The 12,765-nt window shown below is 37.8% G+C and overlaps 2 protein-coding genes across 8 annotated transcripts in view; one reads left to right on the forward strand and one right to left on the reverse strand.

Moving 5' to 3' along the window:
- The window catches only part of ralgapa2 (Ral GTPase activating protein catalytic subunit alpha 2), a 273,154-nt gene extending 267,332 nt beyond the window's left edge, over nucleotides 1–5,822 (reverse strand). For 4 of the 7 annotated variants that reach the window (XM_072913661.1, XM_072913662.1, XM_072913658.1 and 1 more), the window contains exon 1: nucleotides 5,540–5,821. In XM_072913661.1, the coding sequence (XP_072769762.1) occupies nucleotides 5,540–5,645 (106 nt within the window). In that variant the 5' untranslated portion in view covers nucleotides 5,646–5,821. Of the gene's footprint in view, nucleotides 1–5,539 lie in introns of all 7 variants that reach the window. The other 3 variants (XM_072913656.1, XM_072913659.1, XM_072913657.1) reach the window with 1 other exon arrangement.
- Nucleotides 5,823–6,284: 462 nt separating this feature from the next.
- LOC140678986 (uncharacterized) lies at nucleotides 6,285–11,413 on the forward strand. Its single transcript, XM_072913663.1, has 8 exons — nucleotides 6,285–6,865; nucleotides 7,351–7,436; nucleotides 7,536–7,756; nucleotides 8,238–8,413; nucleotides 8,798–8,872; nucleotides 9,267–9,381; nucleotides 10,126–10,316; nucleotides 11,200–11,413. Exons 3-7 carry the CDS (start codon nucleotides 7,585–7,587, stop codon nucleotides 10,236–10,238), a joined length of 651 nt encoding a protein of 216 aa, XP_072769764.1. The 5' UTR covers nucleotides 6,285–6,865; nucleotides 7,351–7,436; nucleotides 7,536–7,584; the 3' UTR covers nucleotides 10,239–10,316; nucleotides 11,200–11,413.
- The last annotated feature ends 1,352 nt before the right edge of the window (nucleotides 11,414–12,765 follow it).

Raw genomic sequence — 12,765 nt, forward strand, 5'->3', positions numbered from 1 at the left:
CAACACATGGACCTCGCTCTTGAGATGTTGCCCTCCTCGTAAACGGACAACATCTGAAGTCTGGACGTATTTTGGATTGGTAAAGCATTCTGAAGGTAAAATCATTGAGGACAGTTAGCCCATCACCAGAAAATTCAGGAAAAAAGTCCCCGTGAAGGGAGGCAACACTTCCAACATGTTGAGTTAACTCCGGAACCAGCAGTCACAACTCCCCGTCGAGTGCAAGGTACGTCAACTTGTAGCTGAATGCATGATGGAAAGTGTTTGAAAATTAACTTGTAATCGTTGGTCTGTCAAACGTTCTTACAGTTACACTTATGTGTTGCATAAAGTTACTTGTTGTTGGGCGCTATCGGTGAGCGCGAGGAGTGTGTGCACACAAGATACAGTGCAGAGGAGCAAAATGTACTTCTGTTTATGTATTATGTGCTGTTAAAGACCGCTGCTACTTTACGTTACTTTTAAAACTTAATGTTAAAAACAAATCCTAGCAGAAACACTGCAACATGTTTTGTTTTTACACGTCTAACTTTAGGGTTTGCGTGTCACTGTGTGTGTGTCGGTCAGATGATTATAATAAGAATTAGCATCTAATAAAAATAATAATACATTTGCTTTTCCCTTAATTACAGAGTGGGCATGCAGCGGGCAAGTTGGATGCCACAGTTACAGTGCATCAACTACCACTATCACACATACAATACCTGATGTCTTCTAGAAGCAGCTGCTTATGCTCCTTCCTCAAAAATGGCAAAAGACTTCACTGCAGCGCTGTCATAATTCATTGGCAAACTTTCAAATAGTTGAGAGGTGTTCTCTGATACACTATATTGCCAAAAGTATTTGGCCACCTGCCTTGACATATGAACTTGAAGTGTCATCCCATTCCTAACCCATAGGGTTCAATATGATATCGGTCCACCTTTTGCAGCAATTACAGCTTCAACTCTTCTGGGAAGGCTGTCCACAAGGTTGCGGAGTGTGTTTATAGGAATTTTCGACCGTTCTTCCAAAAGCGTATTGGTGAGGTCACACACTGATGTTGGTCGAGAAGGCCTGGCTCTCAGTCTCCGTTCTAATTCATCCCAAAGGCGTTCTACCGGGTTCAGGTCAGGACTATGTGCAGGCCAGTCAAGTTCATATACATCAGACTCTATCATCCATGTCTTTAAGGACCTTGCTTTGTGCAATGTTGCACAGTCATGTTGGAAAAGGAAGGGGCCTGCCCCAAACTGTTCCCACAAGGTTGGGAGCATGGAATTGTCCAAAATGTTTTGGTATCCTGGAGCATTCAAAGTTCCTTTCACTGGAACTAAGGGGCCAAGCCCAACTCCTGAAAAACAACCCCACATCATAATTCCTCTGCTGACCCTTCTGTCAGTTTATGTGGCCTACCACTTCATGGCTGAGTTGCTATTGTTCCCAAACTCTTCCATTGTCCTATAATAAAGCCGACAGTTGACTTTGGAATATTTAGGAGCGAGGAAATTTCACGACTGGATTTGTTGCACAGGTGGCATCCTATGACAGTTCCACGCTGGAAATCACTGAGCTCCTGAGAGCGGCCCATTCTTTCACAAATGTTTGTAGAAACAGTCTCCATGCCTAAGTGCTTGATTTTATACACCTGTGGCCGGGCCAAGTGATTAGGACAACAGATTCTGATCATTTGGATGGGTGGTCAAATACTTTTGGCAATATAGTGTATGTGTAAGACTAGATCTCTCATATTTCAACACTATTGTTGTATACCAGGACAAAAAGTGTGGTTACATCTTAAAGCCATCATGTGCCATTTTTCACAGTTTTAAATGTATTTGTTTATATTTATTTTATTTAGTTTCTGCCATGTTACTCTGTTAACAATGCTTATGTTGCTTTCATATGCACATTTAATTTCCACTTGAGGTACATGTAACAGTTATCAGCAATAATGTTTCTTCTACAAAGTATATCATTTTGAATGTGTCATTTGTTTTTTTTAAATAAAACGTATTTAAAATATTTCAGTATAAGTACTTTTTGAACACATTTGAAAATACCGCCATAATGATAACCGTGATAATTTTGGCGACAATAACCGTGATAAGAAATGTTCATATTGTGACAGCCCTATAATGGAAAATTGTAACGTAATTGTTTCATCCAATAAATTGATAAAAACACCCCGACATTTTCAACTGTTTAAGACGTCGCAAAATTAACATAAATCGGTATATACAACATGGGCACAGCCATTTTGAAAGCGTGTGTCAAAGGTTAACCGACAACGAGAACTGCAGAGTTGTTCCGAGATTTTCCGAGAGATACACTAGTTCCATCAGGGTCTGTCTGGAAGGACGTCAGGTGTTCAGTGAATTTAGGTCAGGCAGCTCTCAAAATGCCGAGTAAGGAACGGATCAAAAAAAGAAAACACAAACTATTACAGGCTGTTGGGAAAAAATGTAGCAAGCTGCACAACTTCTTTAGGTAGGTTAATTTCATATTTTAAACGGAGTGCTAAATTAGTCGATCGTTTGCCCTCGAAACTCAGCAGTTGTAGACCTGTCAATGTTGTTTATGTGCTGTATTGTGAATGTTAAATTTTGATTCATGGCTGTCAACGACCACGTGTGTAACACACATGGATTTGTTTACTTTTTGGAAAACAAACATAAGTCGCTGATGTAAACAATAATGGAATGAAAATTGCATGGCGTTTCATATATTTGTTTATACACAACTTTACTAAAGTTTATTACAAGTTAAATTATCATATAGTATATGACCTTTGAATTTATTGAAGTTTGATTATTTGTATGTCATATACTGTGAATATCGCTCAATAAATATATATATTTTTTTAAATTAAGTTAATACATGTGATTGGTATCAGTATTGGTATCGGGCAATCTCACTCATAAATGTTTGGTATCGGATTTGGCAGCATAAATCCCTGATCAGAACATCTCTATAGCTTCTCCAGACACTTAAATTGAGTAATAATCATTGCTCATGTAAACTTCAGGTGTAAGGTGCCTTTCGCTTGTGCAATTTTTGAGAAATTGGTATTATATTAGTAATTTTTTGCGGACATGTTTAACATCAAAACACTTTTTTAGCAAACAGTTGCAAAAGTCAACAAGTACAAAGAGTAGAAATGGGAGTAGCATTTCTCACACAAGTATCAATTGATCTCATGAAGTATCAGGACGAACTAAAAAAAAACTTGAAAAAGTGGGCGTGTCACTTCCACATTTTTTAGGATAACTTACTATATATAGACTTACTACCACCAGCACAACAGCAGCAGCATGCGCTAAAGCAAATGTTTGCAACCTTTACGCAGCTGCCTACATGGCGCTAATTTTCCAAAGTGTTGGAAGAATTATATCCCGTCTTCTTCCGGCTTTGAGCATCTGAACTACGCCCCAAGTAACACACACCTTAGCTTTGTTTTTTGTGCACTCATGATAGCAATTTGACACCGTTTAGCTACAAATGTTTTTTAACATCGACTGTATATTCTATTGTAACAATAACATAACTACAAATTGTAAGTTTATTTTCTGCTACTGCTTTTGTGTATGTGCAGCCTGAACGGCAGACTAATTCCTTGGTTTGACTAGCAATTTTTATTCAAAATACTGTAATGAGTAATCATGAAAAATATTGACATTTGAAATGTATATATGTGTTCTGTTAAACCATTAATAGTGACATAAACTAGCTGGTGGTGGTCTTGTGATATTTTTTGGTTTAAAAAAATGTGACTTTGAGCAAATAGCAAACAGCTCCTTTTATGTGAATAGAAAAAGTGAAAAAAGGGCGATGTGGACCTATACTTTATCTATAAAAAAAAAAAACCCTGGCAAGGTGTAACTTAAGTGATAAGAACGTTCAGTGGAGCTGCAACACATGCAATGTTTTAATGATAGCAATTAGTCTATCAAGGTTACTTTGTTGGTGTAGAAAAAAAAAAAATCACACAAAATATCAATATCAGGGGGGAAAGTCATCAGTATTTCATCAAATCAAAAAATCAGTTATAGCTCATCATTACAGAAAATGAGTAGAAAGATTCAGGGTGTTTTTAAGCTTACTGGACCCCTTCTCCACAGTGATGATTATGGCTATCAGTTATTTTAGTAATGGAATAAATCTATCAATTAGATTGTTTGATTAATCAATTGGATAAAACACACTTTATACCCTCAATTGGAAAATTTAAATAGGAAAATAGTTGAAATAAATACAAAAAAAATATGCTTACCATAACCTTTACTTTTTCTAATAGATGCACATCATCAACATTGGAACTACATTACTAACGGGTACATTAATGAAAGTTAGAAAAAAAGATCACAGTAAACAGACGCCACCGCTCTGATACTGTCTCAGCGTATTTAAAGTTCCGGGCACTCCATGCGCCACAGATTTGTATCCATGTTTATTAGTTGCACTCATTTAACGATTAATCGAAGCAATTGTATAGAAATCAAAGGTTATCTTTTTGATTGGGGCGGTATAGCTCGGTTGGTAGAGCGGCCGTGCCAGCAACTTGAGGGTTGCAGGTTCGATCCCCGCTTCCGCCATCCTAGTCACTGCCGTTGTGTCCTTGGGCAAGACACTTTACCCACCTGCTCCCAGTGCCACCCACACTGGTTTAAATGTAACTTCGATATTGGGTTTCACGATGTAAAGAACTTTGAGTCACTAGAGAAAAGCGCTATATAAATATAATTCACTTCACTTGATTGGATTAATCACTGCAGGTTTATCAACGACTATTACGGATAATTTATTCTCAATATGATGAGGTGGCGACTTGTCCTGGGTGTACCCCGCCTACCGCCCGAATGCAGCTGGGATAGGCTCCAGCACCTCCCACGACCCCGAAAGGGACAGGCGGTAGAAAATGGATGGATGGATGATGTTTTTGACGTCACTATTTTCTAAAGAATGTGAATTAATAGATTGATGCTTGTGCAGTGAGGAAGGAAAGACACAAAGTGCTCAAAACTAAAGATAAAAAAATGTAAATACCAAAAAAACGTCAATAATTAATTTGCCAATTAAAATAATAATAATTAATGATGAATACAAAAGGAAAGAGGTTGAAAAACAGGGATGAGCAATGGATGCATCTGACATAACGTTCAAATAAATGCAGAATGTACATTATGAACGGAGATATATCAGTGATGATAGTAATGAAACAGGACAACAATGGTTATTCACTAATGAGACAGTTAGCATTGACAGGCTAGTTAGCAAACAGGAGAGTTAGCTTAAGGTAGCCAGCATCCACGTTGTATCACAATGGACCATTGTTACGTCAAGCAAGACGCACGGCCGCGGTGTTGTTAACCCGTCAGAGTCCGAGTGGAGCTATTTGTACAACAACGGAGTTTGCCGGCTCCAGTAGCTTAGTCAAGCCCGTAGAAGTGACAGCCAACCGGCTAACCCGCCGACCTGTGTGACGATAGGCGGCTGGGTGCCTGCTAGCTAGCTCGTCTAGCTTAGCGTCGGTGATGCAGCACGGTCACATTTCACTTACCTAACAGCGAGCGCAGGTGCTTCAGCCGGGTCAGAACATCCTTCTTTGTGTCCAAAACTTTCTGTGTAGATTTCTTGACGTCTCCATGACCCTTTCGAGTGAACATTACGCTATATAATCTAACCGCGGTAGCCGGTCACCTGTGTTGTTACCATGCAGCGAGGCTCCAGTGTGACTCGCCACCACTCGATGCTTGCTCGGTAAACATTCGCTCCAGAGCCGCCACTCTGTGTTTTTTTTTCTTTTTTTTGGCGAGAGTGTAAACACGGAAGCGCTTCTTGACAGCAAGGAGTGGTCTGGTGACACGGGTACGCCTGCTGGTCTATAACCTCACATTTTCAATTGCTCTGTGGATACTTTTTAATGAACATTTCGCTTACTCCATTAGGAGTATACTTTCAAGCGAGTGTTTACATTGTCATACATATATTATGCCTACCCTGCAAAAAATGTTCTATAGAAATATATAGAACGCTATAGAATTTCGTCGGAATTTCTTTAGAACTGAAGATTCTATAGAATATGTATTCAAAATTCTATAGAAATTCTATAGACATCAGCTTCATGTGCTGGAAGGTCTTTTCACTGTTCTATAGAGCTGGGAATTCTATAGAATATCCTATAGAAATTCTATAGACATTACATTATCTGATGAAAAGTCCATAGATTGTTCTATAGAACTGGGCATTCTATAGAATGTCTAACAGAAATTCTATAGACATTACTTTATCTGCTGAAAGGTCTATAGATTGTTCTATAGAACTGGGCATTCTATAGAATGTCTAACAGAAATTCTATAGACATTATCCTTTATCTGCTGAAAGTTCTATAGATTGTTCCATGGAATAAAATTCTATAAAATGGCAGCAGCGCTATCACCATAGCATTGATTAATCTCATTAAGTTGATTCACCAGACTTGAGCTTGTTTTTTGAACAATGCAGGATGTCTCCCTCAATTATGAAAATGTTAATTTTGTATCATTCAAAATTGTGAGGTGTCATTTCAAGGCGGACACCCAGAACTTCGGCAGACTTTATTTTTAAAAGTATATTTATTCCAATAAATCAATTTATTTTTATTTTTAGAGTTTTTGAGTTATCTATAAGTAAAAAGTGTGAATATTTTCGTAACTTACTTTTTTATGTGATAAAATTAATTTTATTGGACTTCCAACATAAATTGATTTAGCAAAACTCAGTTCAAAGGTTTAAATCAGACCTAAAACGTCAGGACCCGCCCACGTACCTGCATGCAGCTGTGGAAGAACAAGCCCAGACACGTTTCTTCACGGAGCCCAATAGGAAAACACTTTACCGAACTCATGTAAGTAACAATTTATATTGTTAAAAGTCAGTATTTGCCAGGATTTAAATGTATACATTTTCAAAAGCATGGTTCAATGTTATATTTAGTTTACTACTTTTCCCGCCGTAACATTACAACCCCCCCCCCCCCCCCCCCCCAAACACGATAGATAGAACTGCTCTCGTTTTGTTATAAAATAACAAAACTGTTTTAAGGCTGCAATCACAACCAAATTCATGTATAGTTGGTAATAATCGCGTTGTATCAATGTTTCTCATATCCGACACTAATAAGTGCGAATATGTTTCAAATCAACTTTTTTTTTTAAATTATTTATTTTTCCCCTTCGCGCTTGCCGTAGTTGCAAAGCAGATTTCGCGGGCAGTTTGAGTTGGTGATGGCGGCCACAACGTCCATGTTGACTTCACTCGCTCTTTCTAAGCTGCCCAAGTCACGTCGGAGTTCATTGACGGTAACTTTGTTGGCTTAAACATCACATTTAGGTTTAGGGTCTTCTAGGCGCGATGCGAGACGTCACAAGCGGGCTAACGTTGAGCCAAACAGCAGCTTCGAGGCACGGGCGGAAATGGTGAGCTAGCAAAACTAGCCTAATTTATTATTATTATTATTATTATTATTATTATCATCCCTCCATTGTTTGTAACGTCAGGCTTGTGTGATCACACAGAGAAGGAGTTTGGCCCCCAGTCAGGTCGCCAAACGGAAGCAAGGGGAGGATGATCATCGAGACGAAATATAGTATATTAACCACGAGCGGTTCTCGAGAGAAGATGAATGGAGAAAATTGGGACAGTGATGAAGAAGTCCAAGTTCCATGGCCACTCAACAAAGCAGGAGGAAGGAAGCAGTCACAAACCAAATACGTGGCAAGAATTCTGAGATTTGGTGGTAATTAATAAACAGTTGAAAACTTTTCAATTCAATTCAGTAAAAAGTATACGTTTTACCAGAAGTACATATAAATATAGATATATTTAATATAGATATATTTAATGTACTTCTGATTTTACACTTTGAACTTTCGACTTTGTTTATGTAAAGTTAAATTTAATTAATATAATTTTTTTTCTTCCATGATTGATAGTAGTTTCTCATCAGTGCAGCCCTGGTATACTGAATGTTTCAATCTGCAATGCTGAGGTGATTGTCATGATAGTACAGACTTAACCTTGACAATTTTTTAATATGGCTGTAAGCCTGTAAATAAGGGAAAGTAAGGTGAAATTTGTTTCTCGCTGAGGTGAATTTCTGAATCATCAGAACTGTAGGTATACCAAAGTAATTTAGTGATAACAATCTGCTGCTGAAATGTATGACTAACTGTACAGTTTAATTTAGCTTAATGTGGCACATATTTGTTTTTACACAGAAGACACACGTGAACTGACGCCATATTTGAAAGCCGCTCAGGATGGCAAGGATGTACCCCTTACTGGTGATTTGGAATATGGCAGAGGCAAGAGAAACAAACAGCCAAAGTCTTGGTCATCAGACAGTGAGAGCAAGGATGAAAGTGTTGAGGAGACTCTATCTGACAGACAGCAGGTACTTTTATTTCAGTGGTGTTGTCGCGATATGACCGAAATAGTGTTGAAAGCGACGTTAAACGTTAATTCACTCACTCACTATTTCAGTGGTGTTTCAACTGTGTGAGGTTTTGTAGGATTCAATCCCATACTTTTGAAGTACCTTGTCAGTTTTTCTTTATCATAAAAGTTAATCAAATCATGTTTCATTGTAGGCTTTAAAGTTATTGAATATTTTGATTCAATTCGACCAACTCAGACAGAATAATATTCAAGACAAATTGAGGTGTTGACAGACTTTCTGCATGTACTCGAAAATCTATCATTTCTGCAAACATATTTCTTCACTTCAATGGCATATAAAAGAACTGAACACGTTTTCTTGTTAATCTTGATTTTTCAGAAGAAAAAGAGGAAAGTAAGCCGTACAGCTGTGGGATATGATGCTCGGGCACAATTGAAGGCCCAACTTGCTGCTGTGAGTACATGAATAGAATAGAATAGGATTTTATTGGTTAATCAAAGCACCCTCTCGAGGCAAACAATCACAAGTGCCTAGCATTCATTTGAAATCGAGGACGTAAAAATTGCATCCCTGGCAACTGGTTTAAAACACAAGTTTATACTTTTACTTATATGAAAATAACACTACAAATACCTGATGAACAGTGCCTACTGTGTGAATGGCTTACTGCTACATGTACATGTAGCATATTCAAATTAATGTGCCTACAAGGTTGCTTATACATGTAAAACTTATATGGTGCTGTCAGGGCCGTATCCAGGACAAATTGCTTCCGGAAAACATATGAGCGCCCAAATTAATCATAATACAAATTATTTCATTTGATTTACTATTTTGACATTTTCAGCTGGGAAGAACTTCACCGAAAGATACATGTACAGAAATGGAATCCCTGAAGAAGGAAGTCCTCCAGTTGAGAGAGGAAAACAAATCCCTTCGAGATGCATTGAGGGTTGTTGAAGGTAGGTTTTCTTATTCTAGAAGTATGTTATTGTAATTATCATAGGTTGATGGAAAATATGCTTACATGTCGATGTATGAAATAACTTTCTTATTACTGTATTTTCATCTAACTTTGGCCTACGGGTATTGTCGTCATGTACGGCTGTCCATCCGTCACCGCAATATTTACAGAATCGTTTCATGTACGGAAACCAAACTTGTTACATCTATTTATCTTAGTGTAACAAGAAGCCTATCGAAAATGAGTCGTCTCGGACAATATTTTCCAGAGTTATGCCCCTTTTTTCCAATAAAAATCCATTTATGATTTGGGATAATTTCAGAACTGTTGCATATACAACATCCTAAGTTGTGATGTCCTCCCCTCTAAATAAGGGGAGGACATATGGTGTTTGTTTGTCTGTCTGTCCGTCCGTTTTTGTGTGTTTCTCTTATATTAGCAAGAGTTACGTCCCTTCCTTCTTGATATTTTGTCTCAGCTGGATATCTGATTAATACTTGACCGACAAATATTAAATCTTCGCGTGGTCAGGATGAATTAATATATATGGTTATATATATTTTTCATCTTTGATTGCTTCCTTACCATGTTTCCCTTGACTTGAACAAGATTCCTATCAAAATACCCTTACATTATGATAGCTGGGGTTAGAGCCGAGCGGTTTGGATATCGCCAGCTTCATGTTATTAATGTATTATTTTTTTATTGTGTCTGCATCACAATGTACTTTTTTCTATTAAAGGACTTCCTGGCCTGCTAATGAAGATGGACGACTTATCACGTCAGGCAACAATACTATCAGCTCGACGTCCTGCTGTCGCTCTGCCAGAGAGGAGCTGGCCAACAGCAGCTTGACAGGAAAAAAATCCAATGCTTTTAAGGATAAGCATGAGAAACCAAAACTGGATGACAAGAAAGTGTCTGCTATTATTGGTGAGTATAAGTTAAATCAATCTGATTAAAACCATATCCACATCAGGGAAGTGGATCTGACCCTTTTCCTATCTCCAAGTCGTTCCGTGATCGTTTGGCATGAAGTATAGATATCCATAGCTTCCAGTCTGCTTGGTCCATGAATTGACTGCGAGATGTTCGTTTTGACAGATTTATAGGCATGGGTGGTCACATTAGCTTTGATCTCGTCGGAAACCAACATCAAGTGACTAAGCAAAAACCGCAGCGCACGGATATCTACACCTTTTTCTCGTTTGATATCTTATATCGGCATTCTCCGCCTTACTATTTAACAACTAGCGTCGGGAATTTCCGTGAGTTCTGCTGCAAGTTGAGAAGTGAACGACTTTTAGATAGGGAATGTGTCAGATCCCCTTCCCGATGTGGATATGGTTTCAATCAGATTGAAGTTAAATATTTTTATTAGAATTCTATTAATGCACTTTCGTGATTGTTCGAACGCCATTGGGGACACCCATCAAGTACACAACAAGATTCACAAGATAGTGAAATCCTGAAAATAATTTGAAAAATATTTCACACACTGAATGGATTTTCTATATAGCTAATGAATAGTGTACATGCACTGTCAGAATTTGATACAGATTTGTTGCAGTTCGTAAAGCCTGGCATGATTGCACCACATATGATTTTGTGTGCGTCAAGCAGTGCAAGTGCCTTACAGCATAGAAACGCGTGATATGCAATGTATGCAGTGTGTTGACTATCCATTGCATTGATTAAATGATAGACATCACTCTCTTTATCGAGCTGAAAAATGCCATAGTGTAACTCATTGCATGACAGCTAGTGTCTTGGTGTCTGCAGACACTAATTCTGGTATATTTTATTGATCTTTCAGATTTTGTGAAGAAGCTCCATCCCTCAAGTGAAGCAAATGTGATAAAGAAAATCATTGGAGTGAAACTGAACATTGCGCAGAAAATGGGAAAAAAAAGAAGGCCTCAGAAACAAATTCTGCTGGACGTCTAGCCGTCTCTAACAGTCGGGGAAGCGCGGTGATCATGTTGATTTATGCTGCTGACATTTATTTATTACGTCAAGATTTGAGTTACATGTATATAATAAATACAAGTCAACATTCATTCAACTGCAATATTTGTCTTTCTCCATTGCCAGTGTTAGACCACAGATTTTGTAGAATGCCTGCCCAATCATTTCTACATCATTCTGAACCGTATTCCACAGAAAGCCATTCCATAGGAGCCTGTTCTATAGAACTACTCTTTAGAACTTTCTTCTATAGCACTATTCTTTAGAGGAGATCTATAGAACCATTCTTTAGAACCCTGTTCTATAGAACCATTCTTTAGAACCATGTTCTTTAGAACCCTGTTCTATAGAACCATTCTTTAGAACCCTGTTCTATAGAACCATTCTTTAGAACCCTGTTCTATAGAACCATTCTTTAGAATCCTGTTCTATAGAACTTCGGTCCTAAAGTTCATTAGAAATTCTATAGAGATATTCTTTAGAAATTCTATAGAACTTCGGTCCTAAAGTTCATTAGAAATTCTATAGAGATATTCTTTAGAAATTCTATAGAACATTTTTTGCAGGGTATTTTCTTTTTTTTAGCCCAATACGATGTATTAATGTTAAAGTAACATTGAATCCAAGTTGAATCAATACGTATATACATGTTTGTTTATTTGTGATATAACAAACAAAAAATTATTTCATAATGAGAGGTTGACGTCTTGTGGCTGTCATAACTCCAAAGCGCCATCTGGTGTCTCGGAATATTAAGTGTATGCAACTGAGTAGTAGCAAAAACGTTTTTACCGGAAGTGACGTTAGTTGTTCTGACGTCCAATATAATAATCCATCCATTCACGTGTCCCTTTTGGGGTCGCGGGGGGCGCTGGAGCCTATCCCAGCTGCATTCGGGCAGAAGGCGGGGTACACCCCGAACTAGTCGCCATCTCATCACAGGGCAACACAGATAGACAACATTCACACTAATGTATTTCTTTTATAAAAGAAATCACTATTTAACTGATCCAAATACAACAGTATTTGTGTTATGGTAGTAAATATATGTACTTGTTATAACTTGTTTTATTGTATAATATCAAATACGTCTATCTTTTCTTATCGAATGTACTTTTATTACATTTTTATTTTATATTAATCTTTTTGACGTATTATTTATTGGAGTTTTTAGAAGGAACACATGTACATACACTTGCTTAAAAAATAAATATCCATCCATCCATCCATTTTCTACCGCTTATTCCCTTCGGGGTCGCGGGGGGCGCTGGAACCTATCTCAGCTACAATCGGACGGAAGACAGGGTACACCCTGGACAAGTCGCCATCTCATCACAGGGCCACCACAGATAGACAACATTCACACTAATGTATTTCTTTTATAAAAGAAAACACTATTTAACTGATCCAAATA

The sequence above is a fragment of the Nerophis lumbriciformis genome, linkage group LG08, assembly GCF_033978685.3.
Source record: "Nerophis lumbriciformis linkage group LG08, RoL_Nlum_v2.1, whole genome shotgun sequence".
In the NCBI taxonomy this organism is placed as follows: Eukaryota; Metazoa; Chordata; class Actinopteri; order Syngnathiformes; family Syngnathidae; genus Nerophis; species Nerophis lumbriciformis.